The 20,641-nt window shown below is 34.3% G+C and overlaps 2 protein-coding genes across 2 annotated transcripts; both read right to left on the minus strand.

Annotated features, from left to right (window-relative positions):
* Positions 1–9,123: 9,123 nt before the first annotated feature.
* On the minus strand, positions 9,124–14,271 carry LOC139845389 (presequence protease 1, chloroplastic/mitochondrial-like). The gene is made up of 11 exons (XM_071835651.1): positions 13,958–14,271; positions 13,137–13,300; positions 12,913–13,055; positions 12,127–12,310; positions 11,942–12,025; positions 11,774–11,871; positions 10,678–10,948; positions 10,432–10,594; positions 10,160–10,343; positions 9,734–9,805; positions 9,124–9,653 (listed from the first exon to the last, which is right to left on the minus strand). Exons 1-11 carry the CDS (start codon positions 14,241–14,243, stop codon positions 9,509–9,511), a joined length of 1,794 nt encoding a protein of 597 aa, XP_071691752.1. The 5' UTR covers positions 14,244–14,271; the 3' UTR covers positions 9,124–9,508.
* Positions 14,272–14,414: 143 nt separating this feature from the next.
* Positions 14,415–19,460, minus strand: LOC139845391 (presequence protease 1, chloroplastic/mitochondrial-like). The gene is made up of 11 exons (XM_071835652.1): positions 19,189–19,460; positions 18,404–18,552; positions 18,176–18,303; positions 17,313–17,496; positions 17,116–17,199; positions 16,941–17,038; positions 16,285–16,549; positions 15,965–16,127; positions 15,684–15,867; positions 15,095–15,166; positions 14,415–15,011 (listed from the first exon to the last, which is right to left on the minus strand). The coding sequence occupies exons 1-11, from the start codon at positions 19,427–19,429 to the stop codon at positions 14,870–14,872; spliced, it is 1,710 nt and encodes a 569-aa protein (XP_071691753.1). The 5' UTR covers positions 19,430–19,460; the 3' UTR covers positions 14,415–14,869.
* Positions 19,461–20,641: the final 1,181 nt, after the last annotated feature.

The raw sequence follows: 20,641 nt of genomic DNA on the forward strand, positions 1-20,641 counted from the left end.
GTTATTCCGGAAAACTTATCTAGGGTAAAAGCTAGATTGAATTTTCAAAAAGATCAAATGTTTTCATAAAGATCCAATTTCCTTAAAGGATCTAAATTTTTATAGTCATGTGGGACTGTAAACCACAACGTTACTATCATTGTTCATACCGCCGTAATGAAATCACTGATGTACAAAGTGTGAAGAATAAAGAAGTGATTCTAGTATGTTTTTATTCAAGACTATATTGCTTGAGGACAAGCAACGCTCAAGTGTGGGAATATTTGATAATGCTAAAAACGAACATATATTTCATCGCATTATCTCTCAAGAAAGACAAGCTTTTAGTTGCAGTTGTCCTATTTACAAGTAATATTCGTTTAAATAATAAAAGGTGAAGACAAAAGACAGATTCGACGAATTGAACACGCAAACGACCAAAAAGCTCAAAAGTACAAAGTACAATCAAAGTGGTTCAAATTATTGATGAGAAACGTCTAAAAATGACAAGAGTACAAGTTGCAAAACGCAAAGTACAAGATATTAAATTATACGAAAGGACGTTCAAAAATCCGGAACCGAGACATGAACCAGCTTTCAACGTACGATGCAACGGACCGAAAGTTACAAATTAATTATGTATATAAATATAATATAATATATAATTAATTATATAAATTATATATTTATATTATATTTATATAATTAAATCCGTCGGCAGACTAAGATCCAAACTTGTGTGAGCTGGATTCCACAGCTCCGCACTCGCGGAGCTTTGAAGACCAAAAAGGCCGCACTCGCGGAGCGCTCTCTGGCTATAAAAGAACATGCATTTCGACGATTTATAGACACCTTTTATATTTTATATATATTTTTCTTTCCCCATTTTTATGTATCAAGTATCACTCCAAATCGTAATCTCAATTTGTAATTTTAATTTTAAGTTAGTGATAATAATAAGGATCAATTAGTCGAATGTTTTAAGGTTTTGTAAGTCGAAACTCTGTCTGTGTACCACTACGCTAATAACACCCACTGTAAGTTATGTTTATGTTATTTTCATTAATGTCTCTTAGATAAATTATTATTATGCTTATTTAATGCCGAAGTAATCGTGATGTTTGACTAAAAATATTAAAATTGGGTAATTGGGCTTTGTACCATAATTGGGGTTTGGACAAAAGAACGACACTTGTGGAAATTAGACTATGGGCTATTAATGGGCTTTATATTTGTTTAACTAAATGATAGTTTGTTAATTTTAATATAAAGATTTACAATTGGACGTACCTATAAATAACCATATACACTCAATCGGACACGATGGGCGGGATATTTATATGTACGAATAATCATTCATTTAACCGGACACGGGAATGGATTAATAGTCACTAGAATTATTAAAACAGGGGTGAAATTATGTACAAGGACACTTGGCATAATTGATAACAAAGTATTAAAACCTTGTTATAGTTTAAGTCCCCAATTAGTTGGAATATTTGACTTCGGGTATAAGGATAATTTGACGATGACACTCGCACTTTATATTTATGACTGATGGACTGTTATGGACAAAAACCAGACGGACATATTAAATAATCCAGGACAAAGGACAATTAACCCATGGGAATAAACTAAAATCAACACGTCAAACATCATGATTACGGAAGTTTAAATAAGCATAATTCCTTTATTTTCATATTTAATTGCACTTCTAATTATCGCACTTTTATTTATTGTCATCGTATTTAATTGCACTTTTAATTATTGTACTTTTTAATTATCGCAATTTTATTTTATCGCACTTTTATTTATCGCAATTTCATTATCGTTATTTACTTTACGCTTTAAATTAATTGTATTTATTTTTAATATTTTACATTAGGTTTTAACTGCGACTAAAGTTTTAAAAATCGACAAACCGGTCATTAAATGGTAAAAAACCCCCTTTATAATAATAATATTACTTATATATATTCGTATTTTTATAAATTAAAACTAATATATCGTTAAGCTTTGTTTAAAGATTTCCCTGTGAAACGAACCGGACTTACTAAAAACTACACTACTGTACGATTATGTACACTGCCTATAAGTGTTATAGCAAGGTTTAGGTATATCCATTCTATAAATAAATAAATATCTTGTGTAAAATTGTATCGTATTTAATAGTTTTTTCTAGTAAAATATACATTATTTCATATACACCTCTACGCACATCAGACCTTCACAAATCACATTGATGTTGGCAGTACCATCAAAGGTTGAGAACTCCCTGCTTGGAGTGAGAATCGAACCTAGGTTGGCAGTATCCAAGTTGGACCTCACCCCCATACCACTCAAGCCAATTTTCGGTGGTTATTAAATTAAATAATGTATTAATTTTTCTATAATATAAAATGTAAAAATAAATTAACATGTGGACCTTACAATTATTTGACACAAAAGCTTGATATTTTGGGTTAATGAAGGTCAAATGATGACCTTTTTACGTCACAGACAGTGTTCACTTTTTGGCCAAAAAGTGCACTATTTGTCTGTAATGTCATAGACAGGGTTAATGACAGTCTAATAAACGCGCGCTAGAGGTGTCAAATTTTGTAATATACTACACATTCAACAATAAATCTGACGCCATCTAATCGATAATGATATGTTACTCGAAAAACATAAATTAAAGGGGAGGTGATATTTACAAATACATATTGATTGATCCAAAACTATTTGATGCTATCTTCTTAAAATAATCTAAAATAACTTTTAATATAAAATATATGTAAATTATCATTTAAGAGTATAATAGTAAATTTAGATGAATCTTTACAAAAACGCATTTAAAAATATCACTCCCCAAATCAAAATCAAAACTAGAATGATTTAAACGATCCATATAACGCCTGGTTCCACCCAAATTTAAACATGGGTCCTCGACTTTGTAGCGAAAGAAATTAATATTAATAACATATTGATTATATGCGAAAAACACACCTAATCTTATTTTAATATACTTACGAATTCGTTCACAGGGAGCAAAGTTTAGGATTTGAAAAATATTAATTATTCTGAAGATTTTAAGTTGTAAAATGGGGTTTTGATTTAAAATTAATTAAAACAAAGAAAGTAAATATGAGTTCAAATAGATAAAGGGGTATTCACTTAGATTCAATTCCTAGGATCCGGATTGCTTTTATTAAGAACAATGTAATTAAATTCCTAAGTATAACTCTCGTTAACCAAGTTCATTAATCAATTAGTAAAATAAGTTGGTCTCCCTTACTTAGATACTAATTATATCATGAAAGTGTCAGTTTTTCACGTTGGTCTCCCAGACGCTTCTGAAGAACACAATCAATCAATATTAACTACTCAAGATTATGATTCAGTTGTAGGGTAAATCGGTGACCCTATTTAGTCTTCACAATTACCTACTCAATTGATGGGATTAATTCCTAATCTAATTACACCGGTCTCCCGTATATAATTCAACTTATCTATTTATTTCTCAATAACCTAGATAAATTAATTGATCTAGTAACTCTCGTTACATCAACCAAAAAACTAGTAATCAATGGGATCAATTAATGAGAGTAATTTTAGAATCATAATCAAGAGTAATTATTAATATATACAAAAGATCAAGCAATCCATCACCTAGGTTCAATCATCTAAGTGAATACATGGATAAATTAGCTAGACATGGCAATAGAAGAAATCACACACAAAGATACACAATTAAAAACCATAGTATTAATCAAATGAGTAAACATAAGATTACCAATGATCAATGATAGCCAAAATTGAATCCAAATGTTAAAACTCCAAGAACAACCATGAAAAACCCTTAAAAATTTGTAGCCAAACCCCCGAAAATGTAATGTAAATGTTGATAAAAAGTTAGGGTATAAATAAGGTATTTATAGGGCAATTTTCGGGGCTGAAAACCGTCCTAAACCTCGCGCTCGCGACCCTAAACCTCGCGGTCGCGAAGTTTCTATTTCGAATATCTGACTTTCTGACGAAATCTCGCGGCCACAATAAAAATCTCGCGGTTGCAATCTCAACCTCGCGGTCGCAATAAAAATCTCGCGACCGCAATGTTCCAATTTCAGCATTTTCATTTTTTTGTCTTTTTCTTCCGTCTTTTGCTTTTGTCTCGATTCTTTTTGCATTGAAACTTTGACGAAACTTCCAAAACACTTCTTTGAACATTCTCTCCATATTTAAAACATTTATGAACACAAATCTTCAAAAAGGTGTTAACAATAATCGAACCAAGAACCGATAACGCGCATAAAAATGTGTATAAATTGGGCGTTATCAATTGATAACTAATTAAGTTTTATAAATGTGGTCAAAACGAGTGTTTACAATCAAAAGAACCGAGTCACCGGTGTTACTTCTCTCTGAATTGGGAAGTGCACCACCTTTTTCATTTTAAATTCCTTTTTGCACCACCACCAACCACCTTATCTCCACCACTAATCACCCATCTCCACCTTTCTTTCACCTCTAACCATCACCTTTTACTCCTACCTTTCTTCTTTGTTTTGTAGCCGTTGACATCTCTCTTCTCCGGCCACCGGCATCTCGCCGGTGGTCCGGCTTTTCTCCTTTTGTTTGATCTTTTCGGTGACAGCGGTGTGGTCTTGGTGGTCGGATGTTCTTCTCGACGGGTTCGACCGTTTAACACCACCGGTCTCGTGGTGTTGGAGGTCGGTTTGTTTGAGTGCTTCTTTGGTTTCTATCGCTTTTTCTCCGCTAGTGACGGATCTCGACGGTTTATTCGATCGACTCTCCTGCCATTTTGTGGCGGTTTGGGGTGGTTTGTTTGGTTTGGCTCCCTTACATGCTCTCCTGCCCCTTTTTTCTCCTGTTCCGGTGGCGTTTGACGGCTCACTACCCTATTGGTGGTGACCGCCGGAGCTTTTGTTCTATAACTGCGGTTTTCGGGTTGCGGTGGTTGGTTACCACCCAGTTGGTGGTCCTTCATTGGTGGCTTGTTGACGACAGTGGATGTGGGTATTGGTTTGGTGTTCTGCCGTCCGGTTTGGTGGGTGATGGAGGACGGTGGGGGTGTGGGTGGTCGAAGGGTCCGTACCGGGTCGGGTTTTGCGTTGCTATGGTTTTGTTTGCTGGGTCCTTTCCTTTCCGGGGATGTCATTGGGTCTAAACCAGGCGACGATCTCCCCGTTGGAGATATGGTTTAGTTCTCAGGACGGAGTTTGGTTTTTTGCGGTTTGGACTTCTATTCGACAGCTGGCTTTCATTGCGGTTGCTGGTTTTGTTCTGTTTTTGTTGCAGTGGCGGTCGGCGTTCTCCTGACCGTCTCTGCCGTTCTGTTTGTTTTGTAATTTTGTGTAGTATAGCCAGTATAGTTGTCTCCTTTGTTATAGCTTTAGTTGTTGTTATGTTTTTGGTTAAACGCGTTTTTCTCACCCAGTTGGTGAGCCGTTTGATTAGGAATTTTAATTTTTAACTAGTGCTCGGTTTGGACTCTATTGTATCTGTTGTACGAGTTGATCTCCGGATCCGTTTATTAATGTTATCGTTTTTTTTCAAAAAAAAAAATAAATAAAAAAAAATTAAGTTTTATAAACTGATGGTTCACATGTCACTTTCTATATTCTTTATTTATACATAGACATGCATGTGTGCATGTGGAAAAAGCTTTTACCTAACAACCAATATTTAGAGATGTAAAGTCATACTATGTAATTTTTTTTCTTAACAAATTAATTTGCAGTCATTTATAGAGTCAGATGTCTTGTAATACTACGTACATTATTATCAAAAATAATCGTGTGTATTCAACTTTCTAACTTTTCTTGTGTGTATAAAACTTACGGTGTAGTTATTTGTGTGTATTTTTTGACGTGACGATTTGTGTAGTTATCTCATAGTAACTATATATGGAACATCAACCAAAATCTATACAAGGTGTAATAATCGAAAGTTATATCGAGCAAACTTAACTACGTATATGTAGAACTTTATGTTCCGATTTTAACTCAACTCACCATTATTTGAGAGTTTTCAACGTGAATGTCGTAAATGTAAAGTGGGTTAATAGAGTGGACCTATATATACTTAAGTATTAGAGGACCATTATCTTTAGAAAAAGGCGCTGTGTTTTCAAGTACCTTTTGGCTACACTCATGCATGGCCCTCAATTTGTTGTTGATTCACCAAAAAAGTAAGAAAAAAATAATTATACGCATAGGCTATATAGATGGCTACTGAGCTATAAGACATTGATCTTAGCTAGCTTGTTTCATTATCAAATTTCAAGAGGGAGCAAGCAGGGGAGGTCCGGAGGGGAACAAAGTGATAGACCGCTCGGAGTACAGGTTTTCAAGGGCCTAGTTTTTTTTATATATGTAGACGTAATCGGAGATTTAAGAAACATATGAACTAGAGAAAAACAAATGGAGCAGGGAAGAGCAAAATAGGCCCAAAAAACAACCATTAAAGCCTCTGCAGTAAAAGAAAAATCAAAGTCCGCTAGCATTCTACTAAGACTCAAAGGGTCTTTTTTTAAAGTACTTATATTATTCGTTATGCAAATGCGGGTTCACCACAATGCTGACTTTTAAAAACTCGGAACCGTAAATATATCAAGTTTAAACAAAGATTGAAATTTTCAAATGGAAAAAAGCTAATTATTTGTAGTTGAAATTACAATTGCAGTTTAGTTGATTAAAATATAGATTTGGATAGGATTACTGAGCTAAAGATATAAAGATTATACGGAGTATTAAATACGGAGTAAACAATTGGCCAGGAAAAGAATGGACAAGTTTGTTGAGGGGAATCTTACATGTGGGAGTGTATAGTTACCACATATATATTTATGGAAAGAAATTAATGGGACTACAAGAGTGCATAGGATTCTTCACAAGAATGGGATTTATAATCATGATAACTTTACTTAAATATCTACACAAGAATGGCATTCATGATAACTTTAAGCTTAAATATCTTTATTTATCTTCTTTTTTTAAACAACAAACACACTATCCTTTTTGTGTACTTGACCTCACAACTTCAAAATTAATAATTTTATTGATTGATGCTAGATCAGAAGCTCTTTGATATTTTTATTTATCTTAAAAAAAAAAAAAAGTACTGATAGAAATAGCTTCTCTAAAAAGACAAAACGACCCTCTTTAGTTTCATCATTCTAATAAACATACCCGCTAAAATCAAGGTCAACCACTAGGGGCGGACTTATGAAAGGGTAGGGCAGGGCCTCGTCCCCAGTAGATTTGCAATTTTTAGTACAAATTTTTTTGATCTTCCGATTTTGCCACCGGTAGTTTTTTTGTTTCCCCCAAACCCTTCATATTTTGCATCAAAACCTTCATATTTTGCTCCAAACCTTTTTATTTTGTCCAAAAACCTCGAAATTTTGCTCAAAAACCTATATATTTTGCTCTAAAACCTCCATATTTTGTCAAAAAAATTCCTACGTTTTAAAGAAAAATTTCACCCCAGTGAAAAAAATTCCTGACTCCACCACTGCAACCACCTATTTACCATATATACCAAAGCCGAAAAAGTCATGAACGCTAAATGTTATTTAAGCTTTTCCTTTGTTTTTTCTTTTTTACATCTACTTATTTTAGTATTGTTTTCTTTTTCTTATCACTGTCTTATAGTTTTTATACAGTAAACTACATGACTTGATTTATATTTATAGTAGAGTACTGACAATTTTTTTACTAAAATTTATATGACAAATCAAAAACGTATTTAATTATATATTTTAATCTTAAAATGATCAATCTTTTATTTATATTAAGAAGGGAAGAAAATTGTAGATGAAAGTTCGAGTTTAGTTTATAAGTATGATCTAATGAGACTTCACATAACATTAAAAATTTTGTAATAGTAATCTTAAACATATGTGTTTTTATGATTACCTTATGTGACATGTTAAAACATTACAAACATATCGCAAATAGTTCTCACAACAACGCGCAGGTCAATTCCACTAGTTTACTTGATAAACTAGGTCAAAATATTTACATTTCAGTTGTATGGTACAACATAAATATGTAGATGAGAAGTGATGTAGCTAGCTCAAGGTCAGACCGTCTTTGTGGGTATTGATTTCCCAAGTATTGATTTCTCAAGGTTAGGGGTGTGCACGGTTCGAGAAAAAATGAGGAACCCAACCGAAAATGAGGAATCGTGCAGATCCCGAACCAAACCGAGTTATTTTGGCCCGGTCCTAAGTTCACATTTTGCCAAATTTCCGGTCTTCGGTTCGGACCGGACCCGAAAATAACACCAAAAATAACCGAATCGAAAGCTTATTGTCCAGTCCTCGGTCCAACTTTTTATTACAAATTGAGACTCGAGACAGAACCAAACCGAACTAGTTGGTCCTATGTTACGATTGTTAATTAGGGCTAGATTCCATTTCCTATTGTACCGGTGATTTGTATTAAGTTGATCTTTGATCCGTTTTAAATAATATTACGTTTTCTGCCAAAAAATAAAAACTAATCAAGTCACTACATTGCTTATTAGTTAAACCCAACCTGATCTATTTCCAACTGAGAGATGTGGCCATGGAAAAGGATCACGTACATCTAACTAAAAATGCTTCACTTACCTAGGTACGGAAAACCTTATATAGTTACCTGTTTACAAAAATTACTCACTGTGACTCGTTAACTGCCTTACCCATTTTCCAGTTCTACCATGAATGTATGAACCTAACCTCCTGCAAGTAAAAGTCACATAGGACCCAACTGCTTTCTTGCTAAGCAATGTCTACTGTCTAGACTAAAATGATTTGCAATTGTGTTCCTACAAGCTTTGTGTACTTGCACAATCACTAGATGCAGATAGTGATGTAAGAAACTCAAAGTGTAACTGTACTTGTAGGGGCTCAGTTCTGCAATAAGATACATAGGTAAACTGTAAACTGACTTTTGGAAAAAGTATGAGATAAGAGATGGACCAGAAAGTACGAAAGCAATCGAGATGAGCCAATTAGAAACAAGGGGACTGCTTGTGTTGTACAGTTGCCCAATTAAGGTTAAGAGGCCAAACTTCAAGATATTGACAGTACCCTATAACTATCTCATTTCATGTTAAAAGATATTTACTTGTTTGTTCATTATCACACTACTTAATGCTGCCACAACAAAAAGATATGGCCATGTTCCTTGTTTCAAAAGTCAACATAACTTCAAAGACCAAAATAAAGTAACTAGCTAGCAAGACTACGTTTTATTGGGGTTTTTTTTTTTTTTAACATCAATTTGGGATCACGGACTAAACCACCCACGCGCCCAATCCGAAAGCATGGCCAGTAAAACCCCCCTCCCCGCTGCTAATTAGTGGACTAAAATAGAGATGCTAATATCGATTCTCACGCACCAAACTAGCCAAAAACTACATCAAGAAGAGATGGTCTTTTAATCCATGTGCTAATTACATCTATTATTTCACCTAGTAATTATAAAAATTCAAGATGATTAAACCACTGAGGAACAGTTAAATAAGAAGATAAAGTTTAAAGAGCTTTTTTCAATTGAAAGAAGTTGGGCCGTTCCTTGTTAGCAGCATCGACATCATCAGGTGATGCAACTGCTACCACAACACCTTTATCCTTGATAGTAGCATCAAGTGCATTTGCAAAGGCTTGGAAGTCACTCAACCTACAGAAATAAAATAATATCAGATTTAAAAAAAATAATAATCATAAAAGTATCTATCTTGAATAGTATTCAGATTGTACCTTGTAGATAGTATCTCCTCGTGTCTTATTTGTCTTTCCTCCTCTGTAATTCCCAGCAAGTATTGTAATAAGCTGCAAAACCAGTATTTATCAGTAATACATCCTTCAGGCTATCCGAATATAAAAAATATAAGGCCTTAATATAAGATTCTCTGCTTCTAAAAAGCTTTTGAAGCGGTTTCATCCCACTTATGTACCAAAATTCATCTATTTGGGTTATGTTTTATCTCCAACGGGTCATACTGGGTTGAGGTACAAGATGTAACTAAAATATAGAACAAAGCAAATGAGTAAAGCAGGTCAAATGGGTCTAGCAGCTCAAGAAGTTGAAAGTCATCTCAAATAGATTATCGTTGCAAGATATGTATCGTTTTGCAATCACGTTTAGCGCATTTAATATCTATTAAAATTGAATCACTTGCTTACCTACTATATCCTTTGAATTCGGGTGACTGCTGGTATGAATCTACATCACCAATTGTTTCAAAAATTGCCTTTGTAAGAATGTCATCATCCATTTCCATTTGACGAAGGAAATCAACGGTTCCATCATATATATCTAGTGTCTTGAGCAAATTTGGGTCCCGGTAAGATAAGAACGAGAATATTCCTGTTTAAAAAGTTGGTTATTATAAACATATAAAGCAAAGTTGGTAAGGGAAACAATAGAGTAAGCAAAGAAAACTTTGTGATTATACCAGAATACGGGTTGAAATCACAGAACCCATTATAAGCCCCGCCATTAACTCGCACACGGTCCCGCAACCAAGTATTACTTATGTGGTTGCATATAACATACGCACTTCCCTTACGTTGATACCCAGTTTCATACAAATTTGCTGCTTTTCCAACATAATTGACCTAAAATTAATTATTGAGTAAAGCAATCAACTCAATACTGAGAAGTTAAAGTGTACAGAATCTGGCATATAACATAAACCAACCTGAGTTGGTATCACGATAGCTTCATTTATTGATGAAATTCGTTTATTATTCCAAGAAGCTGACGATGCAACTGGAGATGTAGTTGGAAGCGAATCAATGAACTCTGCAACATATTTTTCAGAATCTTTAAGGTTTTCCCCATCAGATGTAAGATTTACAATGCAATTGTTCTTTGATAGTACGGTTTTACGGATCTCTTCAAGGGACGCGGAAATTGAACTCCAGTCATGTTCAACTTTCTCTTCAAGATCTTTTAAAAACTCAAGATAACTGCAAGTATACTGAATGTCAACCTAATGTGGTACAACTGCATAATATACAAAAATTCAAGACAAATCCAGTTTAATGCTTTGTAGTAGACATCCATGCCATATACAAAAGCCCTAGATTTGTGGAAAAAAGCTAGATTAAGTAGGATGGGCAACATGGGTGTTACGAATAACGATTTAAATAGTCAAATCGGGCCAATTTTGTTCAGTTTGGGTTGGGTTTTCCCAAATACAATTCAATCTTAACTTTTTATGCGAGACCATCGCAAGATAGCCCAGTGGTTGGGGCTCTGGTATCCTTGCAAGAGGTTTCAAGTTCGAATCTTCTGATAACTTATAAGTTTTATTAACTTTATATGATAACTAATGTGCTTATTATGATTACAAAAAGATTATAACAGTATGGTAATTTAGATCAATGATTAAACAGTTCAGCAAACTCTACGCATTGAAAGTAGACTCTGTGATTTTCAAACTGTTTGACCAAATCAACCTATTGAAGCCTCTCTCCTTTAGCCTGAGCTTTCTAACTTGGCAGAATTGAGATTAAAGACAGTTACGCAACCCAAAATGATGACCCGAGGTAACAGGGTCAAAATTTCCACCTATAGTGTAGAACAACTCAACGTAACTATTCATCTTGATATACATATTCAGATACATATTTACAAAGAAACTAGTCAAAATATTACCAGTGTATTATCGCACAAAAAGAGTGCATCTTATTATGTGGGCACCCAATTTTTTTTTTAAATTTCATGTTTCTTTATTTTACCAATAAATTAAATATATAAAGTAACACATAAATGAACTCAAAATATTCAACCTGACACCACCCATTTGTTCCCTGATCCACCCTGCACTGTTTAACTTTGCATCCATCCTTGCAGCTGCAATGTCATGACCACTATTTCTCAACCGATTCTATATACAGAAATAACCAAATTAGATCAGATTATATGATATTCGAATTGTCGATTACTACAATCAATACCTCCATTATAGCTTTGCTTTGGGACACAAACTGCTTAAAAAGCTCTTGATCAGCAAATTCGACATCTTGGAGAACCCAGTTGACCTAAAACAGAAGCCAATAAAAACAACATACAATCAAGTCTTAAACTTTGATTTCAGCTACATGAATGTTTTATATTCACCCCATGAATTCAAAACACATACCAGATCGAAAAGATGCTCAGTGTAGTGTTGTGCTGACAAAGCTTTTCCTCGAATAACAATATGACTGACCGGCGTGTCTGACCCATGTTTTGATGATGTAAAAGGAAATATGGATAAGCCCCTTGTCTTAATTCTAATTAGCTCCTCTAGCAGGTCTTCTGTTCCCATTTCCAGCAATGATTGACTGTTGAGTAATATGTAACACGAGTATAAGCGTAATACAGTTGAGTGCTACAGAAAAAATTAATATAATACTACCTCCGTCCCCACTACAAGTGTCCACTTACTTTTTGCACACAGTTTTAGGAAATCCCACTAACTTCATTTTCTACCAATCATAATTCTTCTCTCTCCAGAATAACCTCTTCTCATTGGTTGAAATACAAAGTGGACACTTGTAATGGGACATCCCAAAATAAAAATGTGGACACTTCAAGTGGGAAGGAGGGAGTATATGTATATGTACTTTGTTTTATTATTTCACCATCTAAGTTCCACATTCTTATCTTTGTTTTGTGCATGTGATTATGAATAAATTACATCCTTATGAATTATGACACACAGCTGCAATGATATATAACATAACCAATAATGTGATCAAGTAAGAAAATTATAACACAATGACAGATATAATCCTCGACCCTTAGTAAATTAAAAGATGATATACAACATAATACTATTTCACTGTAAAGGGCATCATCTGTAAAGGACATAACCAATTAATGTAATTAATATAGTGCGATAATGATATTCCTTATACAATTAGTGTAAGTAGTGTTATCTTACCAAAAGAGTGGAACCAAAGGAAGAAGTTCATGCTTCAGAGAACTCATATCAAATACTATATCACAGTAAAGAGTGGGACCATCATAAGTTATTGTTTCAGAGAACTCATGATGCAATACTTTCACTCCATTGATATCTCCAACCTAAAAGTAACAAAATTTAGCTTCCTAAAGATCATCAAGCCAAAAATCAGTAGGAAAAAATAGATTTCAAGGCGATGCTACCTCAATAGGGATTTGAGTAGGTTTCTTTGGAATATCGTGAAGAGATAGAGTTGGAACACTTTTTAGAGTTTTTGGCGGGTCAGGAGTTTCTTGCTTCAAATTTAGCTCAGATACCTTCTCAAATCCAAGTTTCTCGGCAGCTTCATCATGAGCACCAATAGCATCTAAAACCACAAAATTAACACCCAAATTTCAATATCAACAAGTTAAACAGCCGGCTAAAGAACCTAATCCACTAAATCTGTCTATAAACTACATCATACTCCTTCCATTCCAACTATTATAACCTAAAACTTCATTTTCTAATAATCAAACATAATCAATTTCAATACGGAACATTTTTTTATTTAGGCAAAGCGGCAAACAAATCCAACCTTATAATAATCAGATGAACAAATTACAAACAATATGCACAGGCTAGGCTTGCTCAAAGAACAGAATGCAAACAGAAGGCTTGAAGACAAACAATACATACAATTAGACATCAACCTAACATCTAACCATCAACCAAATGCATACAATCCTAATATAAGCCGCCCTAATTAGGATGCATACAACACTAATTATACACCGTGAAATCTCATATTTTCACATTTTAGCTCCCAGGGAGGCAGTTCTTGCTTTGATCACAGCAGAAACTTTTTTAACTTTCGAAGTGAAACGTTCTAACAACAACTAAAATGACGATAATAATAATAATAAGTTATATAATATATATACATGTGTGTTTATAATTCAGTGATGATAAAGTTTAACTAATACGTAGTAATAAACATAATTAATAAATAATACTATATACTAGTATATTACTAGTTGCGTACCAGAAGAGAATTGTGGAGATGTTGCGATGGATCTGGGAGATATATGAGATAAAGGAGAGCGTAATTGGATGGGCGACGGACGGGCGGTAGAGATGTGGCGGCGGAGGTGGTGGCGGATAGGATAACGGCGGTAGAAGTTAGGGATAAGACGGTAGCGATTGGAGGAATGTGAAGTATATGAGGTAATAGAGCGAATAAGAACAGCTCTCGCCATTGTTAATGAAGGTTTTGAGGAGGAATGGTGAGATGATGAGGTTGCAATTGAATTAATCGATCCTAAATGCATGAAATTTTAGTTATACCTTCGCCCGGTTATGCTTCCGACCCTAACGAATACCTATTTTATTTTGAAAAATTGTTTGAAAATGTAACTTTCAATTATTTTAAAAGTACTATTATATGTATTTAACATGGTATAACAGTCACCTCAATTTCATTTTTAGACAAAATCACATCATTGGTCCCTCATGTTTTAAAAATATTGCATCATTTATCTTTTCTAGACAAAATTAGATCATTGTTACCTCACATATATCTTTTTTCTTTCATCTTTCATCTTCTGAAAATTATAAAATTATAAAAGTAAACTTTTTGTTTTGGTTTGTATGAGTGGTTGGCTCTTTGCCTCCGCAACGACTTCCACCTAACATGTCTTCCGTTTTTCGTTTACAAGGTCTTTTAGCTCTATTTTGGAGTCAACAGCATGCGTCGATTTATTGACGTCTTGCCTACCGTTTTTGGAGTCAACTACGGGAGATGAACGCGTAGGTGGTTTAATTCCCTGAGTGATCCCAAACTGATGTCACAATAAAAAAATAAACGCAACTTCAAAGACCAAAATAAGGTAAATAACTAGCAAGAGTACGTTTTATTTGCATTCTCTTGACTAATAATTGACTGAATAATGAGTTTTTAAAGGACTTCTTTCACTTGAAAGAAGCTGGGCCGTTCCTTGTTTGCAGCATCGACATCATCAGGTGATGTCACGGCTACTACAACACCTTTATCCTTGATAGCATCAATTGCATTTGCAAAGTCTTGGAAGTCACTCAACCTAAAGAAATAACATAATATCAGATTAAAAAAACTTAATTATAAAAGTATCTATCTTTAATAGTATGCGGATGCGGATTGTACCTTGTAGATAGTATCTCCCCGTGTCTTATTTGTCTTTCTTCCTCTGTAATTCCACACAAGTATCGTAATAAGCTGCAAAACGAGTATTTATCAGTAACAAATATATACAACAACAACAACAACAACAAAACCCAAAACCACATAAGTGGTGTATGAGGAGGTGAGATGTAGACAATCATACCCCTATCCGAGAATAAAGACAAGTCGTTTCTTCCCTAGAGTGAAAACACTCTCAAAAAAGTAGAGAAAGTCATCCTCATCCCTCGGTAACAAATACATATAAGGCCTTAATATTAGATTCCTCACTTCTAAAAAAGCTTTTGAAGTGGAAATAGAGGTGGTTATATCCGACTTATGTAACAAAATTCATCTATTTAGATTATGTTTTATCTCTAACGGGTCATACTGGGTTGAACTACAAAATTTAACTAAAATACGAAACAGAGAAAATGAGTCAAGCAGGTCAAATGGGTCTAGCAGCTCAAGAAATTGAAAGTCATACTAAATAGATTATCGTTGCAAGACATGTATCGTTTTGCAGTCACGTTTAACAAATTTACTATCTATTAAAATTACATCACTTGCTTACCTACTATATCCTTTGAATTCGGGTGATAACTGGTATGGATCTGGTTTACCAATTGTCCCAATAATTGCCTTTGTAAGAGTGTTATCATCCATTTCCATTTGACGAAGAAAATCACTAGTTCCATCATATATATCTAGTGTCTTGAGTAAATTAGGGTCCCGGTAAGATGAGAATGACAATGTTCCTATTTAAAAAGTTGGTTAATATAAACATATAAAACAAAGTTGGTATAAGGGAAAAAATAGTGTAAGCAAAAAAAAAAAAAAATTGTGTAATTATACCTGGATAAGGGTTGAAAAAACAGAAGCCGTTATAAGCCCCACCACTAACTCGAACACGGTCCCACAACCAAGTATCACTTATGTGCTTAGATATAACATATGCACTTCCCTTAAGTTGATACCCAGTTTCATACAAACTTGCTGCGTTACCAACATAATTTACCTGCAATTATATGTAATATTAATATTAATATTATTATTAATATTAATATTAATATTAATATTAATATTAATATTAATTTAATATTAAATACTATATGTAATCAACTTAATAGTGAGAAGTGATAGTGTATGCAATTGAGTACATAACATAAACCAACCTGAGTTGGTATCACAATAGCTTCATTTATTGATGGAATTCGTGTATTCCAACAAGGTGATGAAACTGGAGATGTATTTGGAAGCTGATCAAGAAACTTTGCAACATATTTTTCAGAATCTTTAAGGGTTTCCCCATCAGATGTAAGATTTATAATGCAATTGTTCTTTGATAGTATGGTTTTACGGATCTCTTCAAGGGAAGAGGATATTGCACTCCAATCATGCTGAACTTTCACTTCAAGATCCTTCAAAAACTCAAGATAACTGCAAGTATAGCTGATGTTAACCTAAGGAAGTTCACAGATGTGAAACAAATGTATAATAGATAGAAAATTTAAGACAAATCCAGTTTAATGTTTTGTAGTTGACATCCATGACATATACAAAAGCCCAAGATTTGAGGAAAAGGATAGATTAAGTACGATGGGCAACATGGGTGTTATGAATAACAGTTCATGTTGATATACATTTCAGAGACAGAATTAAAAAGGAACTAGTCAAAATATTCCTAGTGTATTATCAGAAAAAGAAAAAGAAAAAAAAATGCATCTCATTATGTGGGCACCCAAACATATCTAACTTAATTCATGTTTCGTTATTTTACCAGCAAATTATATATATAAAGTAACACATAGATGAACTGAAAATATCCAACCTGACACCGCCCATTTGTTCCTTGATCCACCCTGCACTGCTTAACTTTGCATTCATCCTTTTATCTGCCATGTCATGACCAAAATCCCTCAACCGATTCTATATACAGAAATTACCATACTATATATTAGACCAGATTATAAGATATTTGAATTGTTGATGACTGTAATCAATACCTCCATTCTAGCTTTACTTTGGGAGACAAACTGCTTAAAAAGCTCTTGATCAGCAAATTGGACATCTTTGAGAACACAGTTGACCTTAAAATAAGTGAATCAAGAGCGTGTATTGTGAACATACAATCAAAAGCCTTAAACTTTGATTTTAGCTACACGAATGTCTTATATTCACCCCATGAATTCAAATCACATACCAGATTGAAAAGTTTCTTAGTGTAGTCTGGTGTTGACGTGGCTTTTCCTCGAACAATAATATGACTGACCGGAGTGTCTGACCCATATTTTGATGATGTATAAGGATATATGGATAAGCCCCTTGTCTTAATTCTATTTAGCTTACTCAGCTGGTCTTCTGTTCCCATTTCCATCAATGATTGACTATAGAGTAATATGTAACACGAGTATAAGCGTATACGGTTGAGTGCTAGAGGGAAAAAATAATACAATATATATACATATGTACTTTGTTTTATTATTTCACCATCTAAGTTCCACATTATTCTCTGTGTTTTATACATGTGAACCTTATAAATTATGACATACAGATGAAATGATATATAACATAAACAATAATGTGATCAAGTAAGAATATAACACAGTGACATATCTATGCAAGTTGAATAGTAAGCTGTCAAAATGCATGTCCATGACTATCACTATCTCCATTGTACAAGACAGATGGTTTTGAATACTAATGTACTAGGCTTTCTGGATCTAATTTTCCAGTAACGTATGGTTGGCTTGAGTTTTGACTAGGGTTCACGGTCAGTATTTCAGATGTGGGTGGCACATTGTGAGAACGTTCTCATTTTAAATTTTGGTGAGAGCAAATTTCAGACAATCATTTCATTTGGAAAAGCAGGTACATATTAAAAGGTGGGAAAAAGGAGCATAAATATTTGATTCTAAAAAAAATGAGTGGTCCAAAATTGTTCTCACCAAATTTTATAATGAAAACGTTCCCATGTGAATGATAAACAAAAATTATGGTGCAGTAATGATATTCCTTAAATTGTGTGTTTTAGCTATACAATTAGTTTAAGTAGTGCTATCTTACCAAAAGAGTGGAACCAAAGGAAGAAGTTCTTGCTTCAGAGAACTCATATCAAATACTATATCACAGTAAAGGTAATCCTCCGTTTCAAGATCATGCTGCAATACTTTCACTCCATTGATATCTCCAACCTAAAAATGTCATAATTTAGCTTCCTAAAGAATAAAGATCATCAAGCCAAAAATCGATACGGAGTGCTCAAAGAGAAAATAGATTTCAAGGTGATGCTACCTCAGTAGGGATTTGAATAGGTTTCTTCGGAATGTTGTTACGAGATAAACTTGGAACACTATTTAAAGTTTTTGGCGGGTCATGAGTTTCTTGCTTCATATTTAGCTCAGATACCTTCTCGGCAGCTTCATCGTAAGCACCAATAGCATCTAAAACCCCAAATTTTACACCCAAATTTAATATCAACAAGTTAAACAGCCAGCTAAAGAACCTAATCCACTAATAAATCTGTCAATAAACTACATCATTATCCTTCCATTCCAACTATTATAATCTAACACTTCATTTCCTAATAATCAAACATAATCAATTACATTCTTTTTTTAGGCAAAGTGGCAAACAAATCAAACCATATAATAATCAGATGAACAAATTACAAACAATATGCACAAGCTATGGCTTGCTCAAAGAACAGAATGCAAACAGAAGGCTTGAAGCCAAACAATACATACAATTAGACATCAACCTAACATCTAACCATCAACCAAATGCAAATAATCCTAATATAAGCCGCTTTATTTTTCATGAGACCTACAATTAGGATGCATACAACACTAATTACACACAATGAGATCTCATATTTTCCCATTTTAGCTCTCAGAGAGTTCTTGGTTTGATCACAGCAGAACTTTTTTTGAATTTCAAAATCAAAACATTCTAATAGCAACTAAAATGCTGATAATAATAATATATATCATATATACATGTACATGTATGTTTATAATTCAAATAATAAATAATAAATAATAGTAATAGTAATAAATAATATATTACTAGTGGCGTACCAGTAGAACACCGTGGAGATGTTGCGATGGATTTGGGAGATATAAGAGAGAAACGAGGGCTGAATTGGATGTGCGACGGAAGGGCGCTGGAGATGTAGTGGCGGAGTTGAGAACGGCGGTGGAAATTAGGGATAAGACGGTAGTTACTGGAGGAAAGACGGTGAGAAGAACGATAGAAGGAACGTACACAGGCATGTGAAGTACGTGAGGTAATAGAGCGAAGAAGAACAGTTGTCTCCATTGTTAATGGAGGTTTTGAGAAGGAATGGTGAGAAGTGAGGTTGCAGAGGGCAAAGTGGCAACAGAGGCTTTGCTACTCAAGAAGTTGAGTGGGCCTGTGACACCAACAATTTATTCACCAGTTCACATTTTAATGGCCCATGTATCCTAAAAATTATAGCCGTTTTCTTAGACTACTCTTACTGGCCCCGTGGTTGGAGCTTCCTTGGAGCTCCGTTGCAAAGACTCCATTGCTAGCAAGTGTGGTTGGAGGCGCCATTGATCCATCGTGTTTCAATCTGCTTGGCAATGACATTTTGAGGGACGGAGTATATAGCTTTTGTTCTTGTACATTGTGCATATAAATTGTATTAATAACTAATTAAAGTGGGCGCTTTTATATCAAAGAGGTATGTCATGTATACTAGGGAGTGTGATGGGTTAAATGATAGGAAGAAGTTGCTGAGGTGGCAGCAATATGGTTGTATATCAAATGTCATGGATAAGAGTGATCTTAAGAATCCATCATTTTTCTTTGGGCCCAACTTGATCGGTTGTTATGGGTCGACAAAATGCAAGGTATCAACCGGTTGAGGTGGAAGAAGAGCAAGTGGACCTGATCGATGTGAATAGAGATAATGAAGGAAGACTCAAAGATGAAAGAGAATAAAACAAGAAGGAGAAGGAGCACAACCAAACCCAAACGTGGACTTATTCAGATGTAGTGATCGTTTGAGACCTCCACCAGAAAAGCTAAGGAAGTCAAGTAAAGTGAGGTCGGATGGTGGGCCATCCGACAGTTCATCTCGTGAGTCGATGCGAATGGCGGTTCAACAAGATTTTAGTACGGTCAGCGAACAAAAAGTATCATACTATCACGCAAAGAAAGTTGAAACACAAATGAGGCGTTTGCGATTGATATGACGAAGGAAGACATGGAGTTGATCAGGCTGCAAAACGAGGCGATTAGGCGTAAGATGCGGAGTCATGTGGCCTCGATGAATGAAGATCCCGAAACGTGTTGCTAAAACTGACGAATCATCGTATTAATGGTTCTATTTATTTAAAAACATCATGTGTGTTTTGATTTTTTTTACTTTTTATTTTATTTTAATTAATCGAATGGTTTTTATTTAGTTATTTATATTGTTTTATTTAACACAAATTAAAATAATCATAATTGAAAATTAATAAAAAAAACATGGACGTTGAAAATGGACATTAACGACACCTC

The sequence above is a fragment of the Rutidosis leptorrhynchoides genome, chromosome 4, assembly GCF_046630445.1.
Source record: "Rutidosis leptorrhynchoides isolate AG116_Rl617_1_P2 chromosome 4, CSIRO_AGI_Rlap_v1, whole genome shotgun sequence".
Lineage (NCBI taxonomy): Eukaryota > Viridiplantae > Streptophyta > Magnoliopsida > Asterales > Asteraceae > Rutidosis > Rutidosis leptorrhynchoides.